Here is a 23,120-nt window from a genome sequence, read left to right on the forward strand (position 1 = left end):
CATGATCTTTGGGGGATTGCTGGGAAAATCCCTGGATAACACCATATATAAAAGGCATTCTGTTTTATTGTTTCATCTTATGTGCTGAAAAGCTCATGAACCCAGCATAGACCTCTATTACAATAGATAGTTTCAGGAAATCCGATTTTTTTCAGGCGCATGAGCTTACGTTTCAGGCGCCCAGGGCGGCCGCCCCTCCCCCGGAAAGGTTCTGAGGTTCTAGTCGCTCGTTCCTTCGGAACTCTGTGTCCTTGAGGGAGGTCATTGTCATAGAATCCACTCGACATTGAGAGCAATCGAGTGTCGGCTGCATTTGTCTCACACCCAGTTTCATCTGGCCACGTTGTTTCACGCTGGATGTGCTAAATAAGCATCATGGCCGCCTTCTGTGAGCAACTCGCGCCGCACTTTTCTAGAATTCGGACCCCTCTGAATGGCGAAAAGATATATAAAGACGAATGCGTCTTCTCCTTCGACACACCGGCACGTACAAATTAATCTTCCTGCAATTCACAAACTTGTCTCCACTATTTCGTGAGGGATTGGATACTGTTGACGACCAGCGCTTCGCATTGCGCGGTTTGTTGTCGTCCAAATTCAAGGTTGAATGACTGGAATTATTAAAGTAATAGTGTAAATCATGCGGTTGAATGTTTGTAGTGCTGTTGTTTACAGCGTTGATGCCCGCTGTGTACAATTTGCCTCATTCCTTGTGCGGCATGCTCTTAAAAGCGCCTCGGTTTTTTGCTGTGTCACAAAATGAAATGGTGTACTTTCTTACAATATGCATATTTCTGTAGAAAAGAGCTATTGGCAGAGCTATATCCGACGGTATCCATGTCGGTAACGACGAAGATAGCATATTTTCGGAGCTCATTTGTGCTGTCTGTTTGAGGGAGTTCGTTTTACAGGAATCAGAAGGTGGTCTTTACGTCTGTCTAAACAGCTTTCTCGGCTTTGGACGAAAACATGTTGAACGCCACTATGCAAGAACAGGAAACGCCGTTTTTCTTCATCTGAAAACGATAAAGAAAAAGGTATGTCTCAAAGTTGGTTACTGTGTGTCATTGTTCTCACTCTGTCTTCCTGCAGATTGAAGTCACTGAAGAGGTGGTTGACAGAAGTGCGCCCAAGAGGTTGGCTATCGGTAAGCGACCGAAGGAGCAATGTAACATGCCGCTGAACGGCTTTTGATTACGCCCGTAAAAATTGTTTTACGCTATCAAACTTTCAGGTTTGGAAGGTGGTTTTGAAGTGAACCGAAAGAACCAGTATGAGTACAAACACCATAATTCTTTGGTCATACTTCCTCGTTTTGAAGTTATACCACTCCCAAACCCTGAGCTTCCGGAAGTGGTAAGGAACATGCTATAATGTACACACTTACATGATAGTTGTAACGGACGCTGACCGCGACGGAATTCTCTCTGCTGTGTATAACAGCTTTTGGAACGCTTGAACTTTTAGGTTCAGCTTTCAGTCTCCACAGTTTTGTCTGCAGACTCTGCAAGCCACATAAATGAACAGCAGGCTCTCGTTGGAACATGGGATGGAGAAAAGAGAGCAGTTTCAAAGTAGGTCGTTCAAACTCGCTTGTGCTGTGTAAATGCAAAAGAAGCGTATACCCCGGCCTTGTTTCATACATGCTCTTCCCAAAATTTTCTTCAGGCACAGCAAGACACTAAAGCAACTTGACAATGGCGTCAGGGTCCCTCCACACGGTTGGAGGTGTGAAATGTGCAACTTGACAGAGAACCTGTGGATGAACCTAACAGACGGTGCAATAATGTGTGGTCGCAAGTTCTTTGATGGCAGTGGTGGGAACAATCATGCTTTACATCACTTCAAGCAGACGGGGTACCCTTTGGTCGTGAAGCTTGGAACGATAAACCCAGACGGAGCAGGTATGTTTAGTTTATTAGCTTTAGTTTATTATAGTTAGTCTTTAGTTTATTAGCTTTCGTGGATATTACGCGGATGACTGAAAGTTGGCTTTAGTTGGCTCTACATTACTGACTCTCCTTTTGAAAACATTTCAAAATTTGTAGAACTCGTCTTTTACTAGGTAAAATTGTGTAGACGCAGGCAAGCTGTTGTATTCGTGTCATCTCTCTGTGTTTTTCCCCCATGCCCAGGATTTTCACTGTGTAGTCTTTTGCTGCGTCCGAGATGCACAACGAGTATATTTATAATGTTCTTCATTCCTCGGCATATAGACGTATATTCCTACGATGAAGATGACATGGTTTTGGACTCCAATCTGACAAAGCACCTTGAACACTTTGGTATACAGATAGCCAATATGCACAAGGTTAGTTCTGTAATGTGGAAGGTGTTCAGAAAGCATTGGCAAAAAGATTCACACTACGAATTACGACTTTCCGTTCGAATTTTTAAAATTTTTACAACCACGTATGTCCTTTTGTAGACTGACAAGTCGATGGTAGAGCTGGAAATCGACATGAACCAGAGAGTTGGAGAATGGGCTGTCATTCAAGAGTCTGGTCACAAGCTGAAGCCCCTTTACGGTCCTTCGTACACGGGCCTCGCCAATATGGGAAACTCTTGCTACTTGAACTCAGTTATGCAAGTTGTCTTCTCCATACCAGAATTCCAGAAGAAGTAAGCTACCTGCTTTTTTGATAACACGTTTATTTTGGAAGACCACCTGCACTGCATCCATGGGTCGGCGCAGTCACGATCGCGGCAGACTTGCCAGTGCTTCATGATCACACTCATGATCGCAATCATCAGGCTTTGATAAGGCATTGCGATCATGATTTCGCCGACCTATGACTGCATCACACGCTGTAGAAAGGTTTTAATTTTTCACTGTGTGTCTGTGTCTGGAAAATTGAACAATGTTAAAAATTGGGCTGTTTGGTTCTGCATTGAAATCGCTAAAAACCCCGTTGCGGAGCAACACTTAAAAAGATGACACAAGAAAGAGCACTGAACTGACAAATTTAAACAGTATTAGAAATTGGGCTGTTTGGTTTTGCATTAAAATCGCTAAAAACCCCTGTGCAGGGCAACAGTTAAGAAGACCACACAAGACACAGCAGCACTGAGCTAACAAAGGTTTACCTATCTTCTAGTATAGAACGATCTGTCTCGAGGGGGCATATCAGCAAGGATTGATGGGAGAAACATACACAACAAAAGGAAACAACCAGTCAACAAAATAGAAACAAGAAGAAGGGGAGAGGGGAAACCAAATATAGGCAGCTAGAGCTGAGCAATAAAAATAAAGTATTGGTTTGTCAGTTCAGTGGTGTGTCCTGTGTTGTCTTTTTAAGTGTTGCCCTGCACTGGGGTTTTTAGCGATTTTAGTGTAGAAAATAAAATTGTTCTTCGATCAGGCACGTCGCCCCGAAACCAGGTTATTTTAAGAAACTTGCAGATATTTGTGCATGGAATGCAACATTTTGGCCTGGTGTGCCTGTGCTTGTGATGTGGTCACTGGGCATGTTGTCACACGGTAGCTTTCTGTAACTCCCGAACTTTCTTCTTAGACCATCAAAAAAGAAAAGACCACACAAAGCGTACTTCGTTGAGAACAATTCGGTCGACTGTTTATCAAGTATTCGAGTTCTTGAATTCAAATCGAATACTAATCACTCGAATCGAATATCCGATAATCGGTTTTCTGAATATTCGTCTCTTCCCCGAATATGAACGACACCAGCACGAAAGTGGGCTTCACCTGATGCTTCCCAGCATGAGGTGAAGCCTGCTTTACGAAATTGCCACTGCAGCAGAACCCACACGGGCGGACCGTCGTTGTTTAGCTTAAGATAACGTTAGCCCAAGTTAATTGTGTATACTTTGCCCACCCACCCCGCTTTTTTACGTGCACTTTAGAGGTGCCAGTGGGGGGGGGTTTGATTTTATGTCTAGCAGGTTGCCCTTAATAAGCTCAAGAACAAAAAGGGTATCTTCAAGACTTCAAGGCATCCCTTACTTTCAAAATTTCAGCAATGCAACTCCACGAGGCGAAACATACGCACTCCACTAAATAATTTAAAGGATGTTCATGGCAAAGCTGAGGGAGAACTCCAATTTGTTTGTTTCACAAGTGACCTGTGGATGTTCAGAAAAAACTGCAGCCTCATCTGTGTAACATGTCACTGTCTGACATCAAATTTTGAAATCAAGGTATAATTACCCCAGTAAGTGTCAACTAACCTGAAAGGTGGAAAACACTATCATGCAAATTTATAGTCTAGAGGCTTCCCACAGAAGGATTGTGTATCTTGCTTGAGACAGTTGAGGCCAGAAAAACTACACTAAACTCATGGGCTACAAATGGCACACCTTTGGTGCAAAGGGCACTGATTGTAAACTTTGCACGAACATTCGATTCGGTATTCGGCATTTTTGCCCCCAATTCGATTTGATATTCAGTTCGACTTCTGAATATTCTGATCCGCACACCCCTACTTAAAAGTCACTACAAAACTAATTAGATGCAATTTAACAAATACTGACAAGTAGGATACATGACTACTAGAGTAATTTAGTTGGTTTCATTCGCGTATAGTGCTCCATGCTTTTTAAATCTTGGTGCATCTTAGTTGGGTAGGAATGCCCTGTAGCCTGTGCATGTATTATGAAGGTACCTCAATATAGTGAACTTGCATATAGGGAGGATATGGATATAGTGCGGAAAAGCTGTTGTCCCACCGTGCTCCCACAGTAGGAAATGGATTGTATCCAGTATGCAGGATAAAGAGCCTTGCACTGTAGTTATCAATGTTTATCGGCATTCCAGGTACTACGATGAATCTGACAGCATGTTCGATAATGCTCCAGCTGATCCAACGCAGGATTTCTCAGTGCAAATGTAAGTGGAGGTCCTTTTTTAGTGTCGGTTCCATGCTGATTTGCATTCCGCTTCAGGTCCAAACTTGCTGTAGGGCTCCTATCTGGTGAATACTCAAAGGCGCCGACCCACGATGGCAGCAAAGCGTCCAGTGAGGATGAGGTATGTTGCCTTTGGTAGTGTGCGTCAGCATTACGTTCGGTTTGTTTGTCTGTATGTAAATTGGGAGGGAATGCATATTGCGTCTGCTTGAACAAGGCCTTTGTTCGTCGATGAAAGTGCATTGTCAGAGTAATGGCAATGGTAGTGTAATGGTAGTACACCTAGCTGGCAGTTAGAGAGTTACATGCTGAAAGTTGAAAGATGGGCGTGTTGGTATGGATCCATATTCCAAAAGGGGGAGCACAAAACGCAGCAGATGACGAGCTTGTCCGTGTCGTCTGCTCTGTTTTGTGCTCTCCCCTTTGGGAACAAAGAGAGGTATGTGCTTGATTCCATGTGATTGATTGCACCAGAGCTCATTGACTCTTCCTCCACTGCCCTCCTCCATTCTGCAAGTTGCATGAACCGTTCTGCAAGTTGCATGAACAGGGATGTTGTAGTTTTTTGAGTGGTTGTGTAAATGTGCCACGTGCCATACCCTAAGAAAGCACTCCCTCACCTTGTACCCCAGGCTGTATTACTGCAAGATGTTTGTTTGTGCACGTAACGCCGTTGCCGTTTGTACCTGTACCAACACTTTAGGTACTGTATTGTTAGTGCCCCATGTTTTAGGGTAAAACCTCTTTTTACGTGTCTATTTGCATCGCTGAAAAAACTGGGTTTGCTGTGTTTAGCCCTAAAACACAAGGTTTACATATCTTGCTGAACCGTGCCATTGCAGACGGTCAGTCAGTAACCATGAGTCATGCTCAGCCACTTGAATATTTTGGATGAAAAAGTTTAGTTGAACAATTTCAGTATCGCCGTCACAAACTCGCCTTTCCTTAAACTCTACCGGTATCAATCCAGGAACAGCCAGGCATCAAGCCCATGATGTTCAAGACTCTGATAGGCAAAGGCCACCCGGAGTTCTCTACGAAAAGGCAGCAAGATGCTCAAGAGTACTTTCTGCACTTTTTAAACCTTGTTGAGGTGAGTGCACACAGCATCACAGCACGAGATAAGGACAGTATATCTGCTTTGCACAACCGTATTGTTACAGTGCTTGATAGGCCTTTTCTCAACATGAAGTTTCTCCATTGTAGAGGAATTGTAGAGGCCAGTTAAACCCGGCAGAATGCTTCAAATTTGAAATCGAGGAGAGGATCCAGTGCATGGTGTCGGGAATGGTGCAGTACAACAAGCGAACAGATTGCCTTCTTCCACTGCCTGTTCCTCTGCACTCTGCTTTGAACAAAAGTAAGCCCTCGTTTAAAAAGCGAGCAGTGTTAGTGACAGGGCTTTTAGCTTCCCTATTTTCACTGACTGCTTGTGTCATTCCTACCTAGGCATAAGAGGCGTGACTGCCTTTGTAGATCTGTATTGTATTGCATTATCTTGTTGCTTTCCACCACATAAGCCTTAATAAGTAGAGCCTGAAGTTTTATTTTTCTCTAATTTTGAGGGGTAAAAATCGGGTAAATAAGCAATAAACACTAAATTCATGCTATACAAACAACGCTAACCAGAAACAGCATTCCACAAGCCGATCTCAGACTTCTCCGCGACCGACAGATGCTATCACTCCCGCCCGGCGGTCTCCCAGGTCTCTTGCCAGCTGTCTGCACAGCTATATACTACTGTATGCAGAAACACTAATCTACTACTCGAGGCCTGTGATGACCCATTGCTAATTCCTGAATCTTGTTTGTTTCCTTGCCGCGCAGGTGAAGTGGACGCTTTTGAACTCCAGAGGGCGGAACTGCAGAAGAAAGGAGAGAGAATGTAAGATAAGATTAGATAAGTAGTTGCAAGCTGAACGATTCCAAAGCTGTACTAGCACACTTTGTTTCTCTTCCGTTAGAGATCCAGACGCAGTCGTGAGATCACAGATCCCCTTGTCGGCGTGTTTGGATGCGTTTGGTGCCGCGGAGCTTGTTGAAGATTTTTATAGTACAGCAGTCAACAAGAAGGTCACAGCACAGAAGTAAGCATCAAGTTCTTACGTCTCGCATTGCTTCCGGCAACATTGTGCAGTAAAAGATATGCATTGGAGAAATGCGTAAACAAAGACAAGGTTCTGCAACGTTCTTTTGCATCAATGCGACATTATATCTGTTCAGGACAACTCGTCTGCAGACATTTCCAGACTACCTGATGATACAGCTGAAGAAGTTTGCCATTGGTGAAAACTGGGTGCCCAAAAAGCTCGGTAGGTCCTGCAAAATCTGTTGCAGAGACTTTCGTGCAATGCTCTTGTGGTGGTAGCATTTGTATACGCGGTATTTGTGTACGTGCAAAATAGTATGGTATTTTAAAAAATTAAATGAAGGAGTATCTCTGTGCAGGCCACTTTATTTATTTATTTTTTTAAATTGCTAAAAAAATTAAATGAAGGAGTATCTCTGTGCACGCCACTTTTTCTTTTATTTATCTTTTTAAATGGCTTAACTAATAACGCTTCAAAACATCTTACAAACTCTTTCCAACGTTATTGTTTTCCAGATGTGTCGGTGATCATGCCTCATGAGTTGGACCTGAGTTCGTTTCGTGGGCACGGCCTTCAGACAGGAGAAGAAATCTTGCCTGAAGTGAAGACCACACATGAAGGCTCAACACAAAGTAAGTCACTAATGATCCTTAGTGGCACTGCACAAAGCCTGTTTTAAGGACCTTGTTTTTCAACACGTGCCTTATCACTGACAATCCTGAGTTGTAGAACACAAGCTAGCAGTACCAATATGTCATCTTGTACCAGTTCTTCATAGGAGGGATTGTTTGTAATCACTCTGCACACAGTCATATACTGGATAATTTAGCCAGACTTCTTGCATTGTACTCATACGTTTTATGCGACATTGTTTCTATGTTCTCTCACCATCATCCAGTGTTTCAACCATTTCACCCTTGTTGTTAAAATATGTTGCGGGCATCAGGTTTTTTTTTTTAATGGCGCTCAAAGTGTTTTCAAATTACGCTGAATTTTTGATTAGAGCTCTTCCTTATGGGGTGGTGGTACCTCATTTTGGAAAGTGACGATTCATGGAAGCCCACCATGGGCTGTCCTGGTCTGTGCTTCATTCTTGTGTGTCTGTTATTATTTTACATTGAGCTAAAGTGTTAACCTTACAGCTGTGGAACTGGATGAAGCTGTAGTTGCTCATCTGTGTGACATGGGTTTCCCAATTGAAGCTTGTAAGAAGGCGGTCTACTTTACTGAAAACTCTGGAATCGAAGCTGCCACAGCTTGGGTCATGGAGCACATCGGTGATGCAGGTAGTTGGTCTGGAGCTTCCCAACATTGTTAGTTTGTTTACGTGTGACTCTCGAATGCATTTCTCTCTTCCCTGCATTACAGACTTTGGCGATCCTTTTATACTTCCAAATGCATCGAAAAGCGAAACGGCGTTCATTGCGGACCCAGCTGCACTGGCGACAGTCATGTCCATGGGGTTTACCCGGGAACAGTCTGCGAAAGCATTGAAAGCTACAGTAAGTGCCCTTTGACCGTGTTTCTGATGAGCCGTTCTGTCTAAGCAATCAAAAGGGTTTGTAATGCTTTCATATTGGTAGTCGATTTTAACTAGGGTTCCCAGTTTTCAGCGATTATGATTTTTTACCAGAGCGCAGCAAAACTGAGTGCAAAACCAAATTTCATAAATGGCACGAGATATTAAGATAACTTCCCTTTGTCCCCTATCTTTGCCCCTACCTCTTAATACCTCAGATAGGGGTAATCACCACAAACCCTGGTTATAACTAACACATACTGACTAACCATCCTGAGACCAACTTGCGCCTGGTGCAGGATGACCGTGAACCCTCCTCCCTCTAGGATCTCTTTCTAAGGATTGTGCAATAGCCAGTAAAATAATAAATAAATTAATAACAATTAATAAATTTTGTGCAGGATTCACTCATATCCTCCCCCATCGTTAGTTACACACTTATAACTGATCATCTATGCTGTTGATAGATGTTCTGCACTTCAAAGCTCTACAGTGAAATCGGGTTTTATTTCAGGAGCCATAAAATCGGGTGACATTGGGCGGAAAAGTAGATTTTCGGGTGGAGAGGAGAGTTTTAAAAAAGTGCTCCTCGCGGTTTAGATTAACACAAGACACGGAACAGCCGTGCTGAATGTCCGGTGCTCAGTGTTTTGCAGTGGCACTTGGTCATGTTCTTTTTTTTTTTTTTGTGTGTGTGTGTCCTAATCAGGCAAATCGAGGGGGTAAAAACTGGTTTTACCCTAATACACAGGGCCCTAGGTGTAATTGATACCATCTCTGATTGGCAGTCAAAGGGTATGGGGAGGAATCACGCTGCTGGAGCCCTTTCTTCAACTGCCATGATTCAATATGCACCCTCTTCAAGGAGAAATAATTTTGGAACTTTTCACTAGTCTACAAGTCTACACTATTCTGTTGTTTTGGAAATCTGTCAGCCAGTCGCTCAAAAGGTGGCCACTTGACCAACAAACAAAGTTGCCGTCTGCACCCCTTAAATGTTGATGTCACTGGTCAGGTTGAAGGCGTCGAAGGAAAAAAGAAACACTGATAAAACCTTTCTAAACGAGAAAAAAGAAGTGGAGTGTTTTTCTTCTTGCAGGACAATAACGTGGAGCGTGCAATCGACTGGATTTTCAGTCATGCCAATGAGTTGGACTCCTCATCTATGGAAGTTGCTGCGGAAGTCCCAGTTGGTCCCAACATTAAGGATGGACCTGGAAGTAAGTAACCGTCTGCTCGTCTACTCATTGTATATTACAATTCCTTTGGTTGTATAAGGTGTGTGTGTGTTTGCCCTGTGTGCTGAGGTAAATCTTCTATCGTGTATGTTATTACATTACAAAAACTAAAATAACTGCAGTGTGACTGCTGGCCGTACTGCATATATGCAGTTCCAGGTACTCTGTTAGGGACCATACTGTGCCTTTGTGTGAAAAACTTAGTAGAAAAGGACGCAGACGCAGACTGCAGAATAAAGGGCCTGGGGAAAATCTGAATTTTTGTTATATATGCTGGCTAACTTGGACTGTCTTTATGGCACCGGGAAGTTCAACTGTATCTGATTAAAACGGCTAACACACCCACTTCTCTGCAAAAAGACAGACTACCAGACACATTTAAATAAATAAGAGAATACATTAAAATTAAATTGAAAATTAAATAAATAAATAAATAAATTTCAACATAGACAAGGAACATATTTCGACTGCCTTGCCTCCAGACATACCTCTATTGCCTTCCTCCTCCCGTAGCCGATCCTTCCAGAAACACCCTGTCACAGTTATTTGCGGATATAGTACATGTGTAGCTGTTGCTAGTGCCAGTTCAATGAGACCATCATTTTTGGCATCGAAAACAGAGTATCAGCTGGCTGCATTCATCAGCCATATGGGTACCTCTACAATGGTAGGCCACTACGTGTGCCACATTTTGAAAGAAGGCAGATGGGTGATCTACAATGACAACAAGGTTGCCGAGTCGGAGTGCCCGCCGAAGGACCTCGCATACCTCTACCTGTACCGGAGGGTCTCGGCGTCCTCGTGACTAGCAACTCCTCCTCAGAAGCGCCTCAAGAAAGATCACCAGCCTACTTGATTGTGGCACTCCAAAGACGAAGTGGATAATTGTTCATTCAGTAAAGTGAACTAAACCTCACGACGTGACACTCGTACTTGAAGTAGCAGCATTTTCTTTTTCTTTTTTCAGTGTTACTGCTACCCTATTTGCTCCAGGAATTACAGAGATACCTTTGTGTAATGTAACATTATCATACGGAACGCCTGGCTTTCGCATGGCATTGGCAGAGGAGGGATACATGAGGAGACTAACTACAGCATTGTAAACAACGAAATATAATGTTTTTTTGTTTTGTTTTATAAAAATGTGTCTTGGGCTTCTGAGGTTTTGGGTTGGACTCTGCCTATCGAGCTGTGTTAAAAAAGATTGAGCGGCATTGGATTGAAGTGTTGTGCGTTCCTGGCCTGATTATTTATGGCATTGTGTCATGCTCTTATTCCCACCATTTCTGTACATATATAAAGCTTCTGCTGAGGAGGAGAAAAGTGCTACTTTTTATATGTGTGATGGTGCAGGAAACAAATTCCTGCTAAACGGGGACAAAAATATCTGCATTTCTTAGAATGGGCTACAGATTTGGAGCTTGAATAAAGTAAAGTTTATATGACAGTGCAATCTTCTTCTTTTTTTTTTTTTTTTTTTAACCTTTACTTCAACTTAGACGGTCAGATAGCTTACCAGGATACCGATAAAAGTACTGCAAATGAAAACGACAGTGAGGTGGTGCACGGCCATACTAAGTAGGAAGCTCGAAGACAGTTCGAAGGAAGCTCTAAGTGACATACAGCCTGAAAAGTTGCATGTAAATATTTCTTTGGGTCAGAAACACGTTCACAAAAATAAGGCCGCGTAGTGCCTCCCAATAGGGCACTGGCTTTCATATTCATCCGTGGTTTGAACAAGACGTGAAAGTAATGCGTTACATCTTGGTAATGACTAGGGCCCCCGGTCTTCTGCTGCGGCTGCTTGAAATGGGAAATACTTTGTTTTCTTGGATGATGTGGGGGGGGGGGGAAATAAACATGGATTTAAGGCACTGTTGTGGCTCAGCATTACATATGATATCTTGTGTTCTCCTCTAACAGCGAATGCCGTCTGCCGCCTACAATCATTTTACACCTGCTGAAAGAGCCTGGAAAGTTTATAGGAATTGACAAACATTTAATCGCAACAGACTTCAAATTCGGAAGAAGCACCCTCATTCTGTTCCAAAACCCAATTACTGTATTTACTAGCATAATTTGCGCACTTTTTCTACCCAAATATGTCTCTGATGTGGTTACGAGATATTCAAACGACGCAAAATTTCAAAAATTTTAGTATGCCGGTCATGCAAGCTCTCGGTAGAGCCGATATTGATGTTACCACTGCCTTGCGCAAGCGCGAAAGTAGTACTCAAATACCGCGCAGTCGCCAACGGTCGGGAGGCAAAATCCGCTCCGCCGACCGAAGCGCCGCTAGTGTTCGTTCTCCAGGCGAATGCCGGTGAAATACGTCGAGACGCTGCTGCGAGACTCCGCTAGTCGCACTTGACAACGATAACCGAAAGCACGCTATGTTCGCGAACTTTGTCATGTTGTGCTGTAAGGGTTGTCATAGCGTGTTTGTCCAGCGTTTCATTCCGCGTTTTGTAGTTCGAGTGCTTTCATCTGTCGATGAAATCATTCACAAGTAGAGATTTTGAAGAAATGGTAATTATTCTCGCTGGCGACGTGGGGGGTAACGCAGTGAATGACCAATCACGTCTTTTTACAGTGCACACTTCAAACGCCACATGTAATGCAGAAGTAACGGCATCATTTGATAGTAAATGCATCGCTGAGCATGAAAAAGTAATGAGTAATGTGATGCACTACTTTACAAAATTGTAGTGTGTAATGGTAATTTATCGCAAAATACAAGTAATTTCCCCAACTCTGGTGGGAACAGATATACTGCTTGCTTGCAACACATACTGCTTGGAAGGCATGCTTCTAGCTAGGGGTGTTAAATCTATAGAAATATTTAACTGCTGGGAAAAAAATGGCAGTACTGCATGTTTTTATCTTTTTGTTGTCTCGTTATTGTTGAAAAGCTAATATGAAATTTTCAGTCTTGGGGAGGCTTACGACATGGTTAGATTTATTATCGAGAGCGACCAGATTAGGGAACGCAAATTTCGACTTATAAATTGTAAACATAGGTTATGCATGTAGATTACATGGATATGCTTTGTGTAGCGTGCAGTAATCCGCAAATATGACGAGGTTAGCCCGACATGACTATTAGCGCAAATCCTCACTAGAACTAGCAGCTCTTGCGGAGGAACGCAGGTGACCTGGGGCTCGACTGGGATTGCTTTGTGCTCTGTTGAGGAACCTTATTACGAGATCAAAACCATTAAATGCCTCGCCAATGAAGCCAATAAAGGCGCTCTTTTTTCGTCATATCAAATGTGGTTTTCGTACGAATAAAACTACTTGCACATAACGTCACGCGCCGCCCGTTGCAGATCTGAATTAAATAAGAGGTCAAGAATTAGAAAGTATGTTATGTCCCTACTGAAAAGTCATATATGTTGATCCTATACATATGATGTTATTGGATGTAGGACATATAAGTGATACAGGTACCACAGGAGTTATAGGATGTATAGGATCAATATATTTATTATAGGAGATGTAGGACCCGTGTCTCCTATATTACCTGTACACTGCGTGTATGAGGACACGGCATGGAATTTGGCTGTGGTGATACATGCATACATATGCAATGTACAAAAATAATACAATAAAATGCCTTCTACTTCCCTGAAAATTCTTTATTAACATCATAGACCATTTTTTACATTCAAGGGCACAGCTGTAAAGGCACAGCAAGTAACTTCAAAGTAATTCGTTGCTTCTCAAAAGTAGCTCAGGAACTTACCTGTCATGCATGTCATATTACCTGTGACTTGGTTTGTAGCTTCGTTACATTTCTCTTTTTCTTTCATTTTTTTCACAGTAATTTAACTGGTAGAGAGTTCTCTCTGTCGAGTAACTTCTCCGTCTATCCCAACACCACGCAACCTTCGTATCTTTCTATCCGACTTCGTCGCAGAGATCCATTCGTTCACCTAACTCACTTGCGCAACCCAACACAGCTCCTCAACTAAGGTTGTCCACCATTTTTCCGCAATTTTTTCCACCCACGCATGTGTTGACCCTAGTATCAACTTATTTATTGACTCTAGTAGTTGACCCAGTAATAGTTGACCCCAGTTGACCCTAACCGTTCAAAATACAATGCCAATGATGAGGACGGCGCCCCAGAAGAACAGTCTCTGTTCGAAATATGGGCGGCTCTCGTCCTGAGGCGTTTCCCTCAACCTTTAATTACCGGTCCGCCAGATTTTCTACCCGTCTACCTGCACCGAGTACGCCTTGGGCCACGCGTGCTCACTGCCCCTTTAAAGTGCTGCCGCAGATTGCTACATAAATTATATGTTCGTTTTATTTCCTATTCCAAACCAACGTCGCTCAAAGACCCAAAGATATAAATGACGTCAGCGTACATTACACGCTTTCCACGAATCAATCGATCGGTCAATCAATCCACGAATTTTTTAAATATCTCGCAAAATTTCATTGTTAAATTCGTGTTCTCCCAGAGTACCTAGGCAGTGTCCCCGGGAGGTCCGGCGTCTGTCCGCTAGCAACGGCGCGCGTCTCCGCTCTCCGCCCCATGTTTGAAAAACTGCCAGCACCTGTGGTGACGAGACGGAAATCCGACTTCGCGGAGAAATGTTGCCAGACACGGTGCAAATTAGGCATCTCGTGACCGTATGTTTCCCAGAGACTAGAAAGTGACATGTTGATATTGGTGCCGAGAAGTTTGGGAGTCGCCCCCTGGTGTTCACTGAACAAACCATGTCGTGGGAACATTCTCGGGCAGTATCCGCGCATTGCATTGCGCATCAAGGCATTGCGCGTGTAAGCGGCTGCCCAGCTATCATCTTTCCTGATAATGCATATGACAAAAGCGACGTGTGTTCCAAGTAAGCCGCGTTTTCATTCCAACGTGACAGTTTTTACTGCAAGTGAGAGAACCGAAACCGAAGCAGGGATCCCCACCAAGAGGCGCCACTGTGCCGTCCTGTGTGTGTGTGTCGTGGGGATCCTAGGTTCAGTTTCGAACCATCCAATGATTTTGCCCGCAACGGCCACGATCCGTTCTTTGCCATCTGTTCGACATTCAGTCAGCACGGCCCCAAAAAGAATCGGGACCGCACGTGTTTCAGTGAAATTGTTTCCCTGCATGTCGATCTCTACTCCCACCCGCAACCCCTCTTCGACTCGACCGATATATGTATACGGGCCGGCCGTGACCTAGGCAGCTTTCACTGTGACCCGGTTACGTGATGGAATACGGGTCACTTTATCTGAGCCTTTTGTTTTTTTTTGTTTTTAAATGGCCTCGCCCGATTGAATGAATGAAAGGGAAGTATAATAGACCGGTAGCAATAATCATTATGAATCGGGTGGACTGCAATCGAGAACTGATTCGACACAGCCTTGGCGGCACAATCTTTCAGTAATAGTTCGTTCACTCGTATAGTTTAAACACTCTAAGAAAGAAAAGAAAAGGGGGTAATTTTAGTCCTTTTGGAGACTATAAATGCGTTGCCACAAAGATCAGTGCCCTTAGGGAGTCGATGCATGGCACTAAATGAATGTCACACGGTACGGCATTTAACGCTCTCTTCTAACAGCCCCGAATACATGATTCGTGTGCATTAATGAAAATATTTTGAATTATGCCGTCAACCACGATATGTCGAGTGTCCTAAACTCTCGCGACATTCATAGGGCGCACTCTCGTAAGAAAGAACAGCGAACTATTTCCTCCTCTGTGTGGATGGAAAATTGTTGAGGTATCCAAGTTATGTTAGCCTTGTTCCATCAAATACACGAAGAGCACATATTTACGTAGATTGTCGAGCGAAGCCATTTGCGAAGTTCGGTGACTATTTGCAGTCTTGGGGGGTAAATGTCGGAGTTAGGGGACTAAAACGGGGAGTATAATTGCAATTTAGGGGACTAAAAGCCGCAATTACTCCCCGTTTTACTGCTTTTCTTCTACAAACTTGCTTGCTTTGTATGGGTTTCTTGTGTGCGACGAACTCTAACGGTGTGGAATAGAACGAAGTGGAAAGATAAAAGGTACGCTGCTCGTTCAATTTCTTAAAAAAAAAAAAAAAACTCTTTGTAGAACATGCGAATCACTTTCAACATCTAACACGTAATCAAAAATAAATAAATAAATTCAACATATCTCAGATTCCGCAGAATAGTGCTTTCGGGGAAGTTGGGGAAACCCAGAGGGATAATTAGGGATTTTTAGTGGATCGTTCCGGATAAAACAGTTTGCGAACGCTCTTGACACTGCCCAACCGGTGAATAACACGTCTCTACGCGGTACCGTTTCGGGGCCCCGTTTGTGAGAAAATGATTCAGTGAAATTCCCTCGTGAGGGAAAAGCGTTAACGGGCTACCACGCCCCTTTGAAAACGGAGGGTTTCGCATCGGCGGAGAATTATTTGCTTAATTTCCTGGGAAGCGTTTCCCAGTACAGTGGAGTACAAGTACTATTCAAAAATGTGGTCACAGTCAGCATACAGGGTGTTTCACCTAAAGTGAAAAAAAAAAAGAAAGAAAAAAAAAAGAATCCTCACTGGCGACATTCTCGCCGGAGGATTGTGGGACTTTCGGCAATCACCTTCTGGAAACTTTTGCCGCCATTGGGGAAGGCTTTGGATAGTTTATTATTGAGGGAATTTTTTTTTCTTCAGATGAACATTGAAAAGCAGTGATGGCCAGTAGTTAACTACATGTAGTTAAACTACTAGTTAAACTATCTGATTGTAGTTAAAAAGTAGTTATCAACTACTTGCAGAAATGTAGTGGCAACTACTAGTTAAACTACTATTTTAAGTAGTTAACTACAGTAGTTAGGTTACTGAAGGCGCCAACTACTTCCAATTTTGCCGGAAGCTTTAGGGCACGATTGTGCTTCCGAATTTTGCCTTGAGCTACTTGTTTGATGAGAACGGGGGTGCAGAGCAATTGTGTCGTGCATGTGTACTAAACCTTCACTTTTAATTAGAGGTGTGCGAATATTGAAATTTTCGAATACGAATCGAATATCGAATATCACACATAGGATAACGGCTTCTAAGAGTTAATTAAGTTAATTAAGCCCCGAAAACAAGCATCGTCACAGTTGTGTTCTGCTGATCCTTAGAAAAATGTCCCAAGTGCTAATGAGGAATATGTATTAATGTTTTTGCTTAGCATAGGGCATACATGCTTATACGCACATGTACAGTAAGATTATTTTTACAATGAAACAGTGTGCTGTTCTCATGAGGCAAGCTGAAAACCGCAAGAAAAAACTTTCATTTCAAAAATCTTTCATGAACAGTGAACACCTGTGTTGGCATTGTAAAGTGCTGGTGAAACAGACAGAATGTAAGTGAAGAGCAATGACATGTTCAGAGTGTGGGATGATTTAGTGATGAGCACCTCAGAAGGAAAATGATGGTGGCAAGTGGTCTCACGCGTGACATCACGCGTGAGACCATCGTTACTTACGGTAATGCATAGTTTGGAACGGCCTCATGCATTATAGCGCAGTAAAACTGCGATCCTCGACGATGTTGTATGGCTGTATCACGCGTGATTGTTTCCGCGACGTTCGTATTCAGCGCTCCTTTCATTTCACGGCGGAAATCTGCGCGCGGGCTTCAAACTTCGTCGCGCCGACGACGACGCGCGTGAGTCGCGAGCAAAATCGCTCCGTGAAGGTCCGGCTTAAGGCTATATATGCGTCTTGCTATCATCTGTAACAACAGCTAGCGCAGTTTCAACTGACTGCAGCGTTACTGTCGCCCTAGTTGGCGCTTTCATACGGTCGCAGAGCGCCGAAGTTGGAGAAACTATGTCGAAATATCAACACGTCCCACTCCTCGATTATCGCCGTCATCGCACGCGACCATGATTCTATCATATATCGCTGACAACCACAAAACGAAACCGAAAAAGACGCATTCGAAACGCAGGTTTTGGCTGTGCATGCAATTGGACGCTGAACAGCGGTGTTCGGCTCAACGTCAACAAAATTTCGATATTTAACCGTAATTTCAACGAACTGTAGGCCTCATACGAATGTTCAGCGTTCGCTAGCAATCCACTAAAGCCGCGACAGTGCTGACGATGTATGAAACGTACCGCGGTCTCGGGTTTCGCTGGGGCGGACTCTAAAATGGCGACTGCACACAACTCCGTACTAGTTTCGGTTTCGGTTACCGAACGTATAGCGACGCATTCGCAAACGAGCGTACCTGGGAAGCTCCGCGCGTCGCTTTGCAGCTGTTCTACTATTCATGTTCGTCGCCACAACGTACAAATTCCAGTGCGCAGCCCGAAACAGCTTCGGAATAAGTTGCTGTGATATGCGAAAAAAAATCGAATACATATTCGAACTTTTACGAATACACGAAAACTTCGAATATCAAATTTTCGAATATGAATATGAACCGAATATCGCAAATATCCGAAATTTCGAATATTTGCATACCTCTACATTTAATGCTTGTCTAGTGAAGCCTCATATGCTGTGAAATAATTCTGCAACTTAGTTTATCGCGTAGGCATAGAAAGAATCCCGCCGCAAGCTTTGTATGTGACGATCGTAGCAATGGCCTGAGCCAAAGTTTATTATTGCTTGTGGTTGATATTTAGGTGTCCAAGAACACTACAAGGGATTGGTGTTGGTGGACAACCTTAAGTAGTTATAGATGTAGTTAAACTACATTGCAGTAGTTAAAAAAGTAGTTTTAACTACTCCCCTGAAAAGTAGTTGAACTACTAGTTAAACTACTCAATCACAAAGTAGTTAGTAGTTATAGTTAAACTACTGTAGAAGTAGTTAGTGGCCATCACTGTTGAAAAGCGATCCTCACTTTTTTTACAGAAATATGAAGTCCTCCACGGATAACTGCAGGCCCAACAAAAACTATGCGCAGTATCGCAACAGAAACAGTCGAAAAAAAAAAAAGTGAAAATTACACTTTAGCCCCGCCTGCATGATTGTCGCAAAGAAGCGCACAGGAAATGTGCGTCTGAAAGAGAAAGTGTTCCCGCCTTCACCTGTTTTGCCTTCTTTGTGATAAGACGGTTGTTTTGTTTCTTTAGTAATAATCGTGCGCTCTTCTTTGCGACAATCAAGCAGGCTGGGCTAAAACGTTTTTTTTTTTTTTTTTTTTACTATTTCTGTCGCGATACTGTGCATAGGTTTTGTTGGGTCTGTAGTTATCCGTGGAGGACTTCATATTTCTGTAAAAAAAGTGACGTTCGCTTGGCAATTTTCAAAGTTCAATTGACAAAAATAAATTTACCTCAATTATAAACTGTGCAAAGCCTTCCTAAATGGAGGCAAAACTTTCCAGAAGGTAATTGCCGAAAGTCCCACAATCCTCCGGCGAGTACGTCGCGCCAGTTCGAATTTTTTTATCACATTGGGTGAAACAGCCTGTATATTCTGTATACTTCAAGTGTATCACTGTCAACGATGACCTGGACGTGCCGACGGCATGGACGGCATGGACGTGCCGATGGCGTGGACGGCATGGTGGTGATTGGGGTGATCGCTTTCCATGCCGAGACTTGGTGGATGCGACGCGGGTTGGAATCCCCGCACCGGCAGATTTGAAAGGTGTTTGAACACCCGGCTGAGAGGGCATGCGGCTTCACCCCGAAAACACACCCAGTGAGCATCTGTCAGTCCGTGTGGACAGGTGCACGTGCACCTCGATCTACGAACAAGCAAAGTTGCTCGCGGTAGCTATAAAGAGCGCACACGTCGGGAAATTTTAGAAGTTTTGTTATATTGCCAACATGAGTTTTGATATATGTCACCGCTCCTTCTATGAATATTCGTCGGAAGACATAGTAATGTCTACAATTGATCCTCCAGATTGCCGCAGTGACGGCATCTGGGAGAGTCGACTTGTCTCAAGCGGTAGGGCCGCTGAGCTGTGAAAGCCAGATTGAGTCGAATTCGACGAATTAATGCAGCGTCTCGATGGGAGGTGTGCCGTGGCATACGGAAAGCGAGCGTTGGATCAACTCTTGCAAGACTAGAGGGGGGAGGGAGAGAAGAATGTCAGTTGTCATTGGGCGGGAAGCCGGGGGTGCCACTAGACGTCGAAGAATGGGTAGACGGATGCAATAGTCGTTCGTCTCCTAGATGGGAGGGTGCTGCTTCTGCGGCGCTGTCAACCTGTTCATTCCCCACGACACCACGATGGGATGGAGCATACTGGAGAACCAGCCTGTGTCCTGCTTCGTACACATGCTGGTATATACCATATGCGATACACCATTTAAAATGATGTTTTACAAAGCACCCTTCTGTGCGGTGTGTGTGAAATTTGCAGTCATTTACACCCTGGTCAGACGGCAAACTTAAGGCCGCTAGCGGAACGGCAGTAATTTCACCTGTAGCACAACCGTCATTTCGAATGACCTCGTTCCCTCCCCTGGTTTGTTGAAAGTGGGAGGCGTACACATTTTTTGTGACAATTATGCAGTTCATAATTGTCACACACACAAAAAAGGCGGACACCTGCTGTTTTCAACAAATCAGGGCAGATAATGACGTCATTCGAAATGATGGTTGCAACTATCATTTGGAACCACAGGGGCTACAGGTCAAGTTACGACCTTTCCGCTAACGGCCTTAAGTTTGCCGTCTGACTAGGGTATTACTCTCGAAAATAGATCTCTACCCGAGAAACTTCATCATGACGTTGGTAAACAGACTGAAACCGAAACAAATCGGAAGGGGAGGGTAAGTTCCACGAATGGGAACTTGTTCGCTGCCTCCTATTGAAAGGAAAGTAGGACCGAAGGTCGCGTCCCTTTCAGAGACCATCGTAATCAACTCAAGACCGTGGCTTTCGGGCGCGAACTTGTTCGCCTCTAGCTTTGAGCGTATAGTTCAATTCTACCAAATTGGTGGCGCTGTCAAACACTATGACGTCATTTGTTTACGAACAGGGAGAGGTCTATTGAGACAAGTAAAAAGAAGAAGAAAAAAAACACTGGTGCAGGAATTTGTCTAAACAGCGTGACTCTCGATAGCGTTGTGAAACCGTGATTGTAATTTACCATATGATAAAGGAGTATAGGAGAAGGAGGTAATACAGAAGGAGAATTTGCGTCCATCACGGGACCGTATTTGCTTTCGCGGATAACGAACGCAGGTCGTCATCGTTGTATTATATCGTCAGCGCCGTATCGATTTTGATCGGGGTCTAATAATATGTGGACACCACGAATGGGCCGCAATCCTTTATAGCTGAAAAGCCACTATAGACGGTCCCGGAAGTTGCACGAGGCATAGGCAGACGAGGCACAGGCTATTGCTATAACATGGATTTTATGTTCCAGTGCGCCGTAATAAATGCGACGCGTGGGCTGACCGCTTCAGCTGCCACGGGCGCAGGGAGCCCACGCGCTTATAGCGGGCCCCGTTCTAGCGAACCTCTTGTTAGAGGCTTCGTCTCAGAGAGCCACGTTTTAAAGGGGTACTAAAATGCAAAAGCAACTTGCTCTCAAATGAAAGTCCGTGTTGCAATTAGTCTAGTGCAAGCAAAATTAGTTCGCTTAGAGCGCTAGCGTTTTGAGGAAAAACGTAATGAAAACAGAGCCGTCTTTTTGCGGCAACGAATGGTATCCCCAGGAGGCAAATAAGATTGGCGGCATCCAATGAGACAGCAGGAGAAGCGCGCGCATGCCTATCGTGCACTCTTAAAAATGAACTTCACCACATAGCACGCTCCTAGCCAACCATTATCTCGAATGATATCGTTATCTGCCCTGATTTGTTGAGAACGGGAGGCGTACGCCTTTTTTGTGACACTTATATGCTGTTCATAATTGTCACAAAAAAGGCGTACGCCTCCCGTTTTCAACAAATCAGGGCAGACAACGATATCATTCGAGATAATGGTTGGCTAGGAGTGTGCTATGCGGTGAAGTTCATTTTTAAGAGTGCAGTTTGGTCGGAGTGGCGCACCCTGCACTCTTAGAAAAAAGGGTGGCGCAGTTACACCCTTCAGGAGGTTATAGTTGTCGAATATGTTCTGCCTAAAAGGTTGCAAAGTTCTACCTGTTACCTAAAAATGATAGGGTTACCGCTTGTGATTCGATGAGCGAGAGGGGCGTACGCCTTTTTGTAGCAATTTAGATATATGATAATTGCTTTTACCACCCTTTTACACCCTTTATCAGACGCTATGCAACCTTTGCACGCTATGCAACCACCTTGCAACCTTTTAGGCGCAACATGTGCGACAACTATTACCTCCTAAAATGTGTAAATACTCCATCCTTTTTTTCTGAGAGTGTAGATTCTTTTGAACGAAGCTTGTCGGAAACATGATGATGATGATGATAGGAGAAAAAATGGAGATGTGAGCCCACTCACTGCGGGACAGTGAGTGGGCGGGGCACTGAGTAACATAAAGAAAGCACGCGTTCTCTACGAAATATCGCTACCCTTCTACCAGTGATACTTCAATGAAATCTGAGATCAATAAAATACAAAAGCGTCCTTTATACTGTTGTCGAACACTGACTGCTGGTTCTATCAATATGTTGAAACCAAGGCCTATTCTCTAAAACGTAGTTCGATAAAACGAGCCTTCTTTTCGCTGAAACGTTATTCTCTTAGACCAGGCTCGCTAAACTGTATACAAGAGAACCACGGATTCCTTACGGTCGACCGCCGTGCATGGTAACCGCTGTTCATGATCCCAAGCTGTATCGAACCACGTTGGGCGTTGAACGAAATGATGTACGTGTTGAAAAGGCTTTGAAATACTGCTCAACAAAGGGAACAATCATTCTGCGTAAAATAGGTTTACAGTACACACGGGCATAACGTGAGTGACTGAGTGTAAATGGAAACAGAGGGGTGTCCACGTCGCTTAATGAACACACAGCTTCAACCTCGAACAGTTAGCCATAAAGGAGGAGAAGAAAGGGAAGGACGCAGGATGGCTGCAAAGTGTACAGTAAGGTCACACACTAAAAACACAGTCACAGCGTCCTGTTTTTTTTTTTTGTTTTTTTTTTCTATTGTTGTTTTTTTGTTTTTTCTACCTCACGCGTCGTGCATAATGATGTTATCGTCCTGAGGGAGGCTAGCGAGAGCTCAACATGGCCTCACAATTTCAATTACAATTTCTCACTATCTATGCGAAGCGCGTTTGTGCTCGATGGAGAATGATTAGAGCAAGCCGGCCTCGATGAAGAGGTCCTTGGGTGACGCCTACATTCCGTACCCAATGGGAACCACTATACCTGTACATCAAACACCGACGGGGGTACCTTATACGGAGGGTCACGCCGAATGCACAAACATTGTGACTGCGTTCCGCTACTTTCTTCCTTTCTTTCTTTTTCTTTGACGGTTACGGCCTTAACCGCTTACTTGAAGACGGTCAACCATGCGGCCTTTGCAACAAAACTGAGATGTAA

The 23,120-nt window shown here is 43.8% G+C and overlaps 1 protein-coding gene across 1 annotated transcript; it reads left to right on the forward strand.

Moving 5' to 3' along the window:
- Positions 1-306: 306 nt before the first annotated feature.
- On the forward strand, positions 307-11,160 carry LOC135371066 (ubiquitin carboxyl-terminal hydrolase 5-like). Its single transcript, XM_064605045.1, has 20 exons — positions 307-483; positions 912-1,037; positions 1,093-1,147; positions 1,235-1,356; positions 1,468-1,574; positions 1,669-1,904; positions 2,217-2,311; positions 2,429-2,622; positions 4,775-4,846; positions 4,903-4,987; positions 5,837-5,959; positions 6,073-6,226; positions 6,694-6,751; positions 6,831-6,953; positions 7,090-7,178; positions 7,472-7,588; positions 8,099-8,242; positions 8,325-8,458; positions 9,575-9,695; positions 10,334-11,160. Exons 1-20 carry the CDS (start codon positions 376-378, stop codon positions 10,516-10,518), a joined length of 2,448 nt encoding a protein of 815 aa, XP_064461115.1. The 5' UTR covers positions 307-375; the 3' UTR covers positions 10,519-11,160.
- The last annotated feature ends 11,960 nt before the right edge of the window (positions 11,161-23,120 follow it).

This window comes from Ornithodoros turicata, chromosome 10 (assembly GCF_037126465.1).
Source record: "Ornithodoros turicata isolate Travis chromosome 10, ASM3712646v1, whole genome shotgun sequence".
Lineage (NCBI taxonomy): Eukaryota > Metazoa > Arthropoda > Arachnida > Ixodida > Argasidae > Ornithodoros > Ornithodoros turicata.

Excerpts from the sequence above, each read along its gene's own strand:
- LOC135371066 (XM_064605045.1), top strand. The coding sequence starts at position 376 with ATGGCCGCCTTCTGTGAGCAACTCGCGCCGCACTTTTCTAGAATTCGG. Across the intron at positions 2,312-2,428 it reads AGATAGCCAATATGCACAAG|ACTGACAAGTCGATGGTAGA; the intron begins GTTAGTTCTGTA and ends GTCCTTTTGTAG. Across the intron at positions 7,589-8,098 it reads ACATGAAGGCTCAACACAAA|CTGTGGAACTGGATGAAGCT; the intron begins GTAAGTCACTAA and ends TTAACCTTACAG.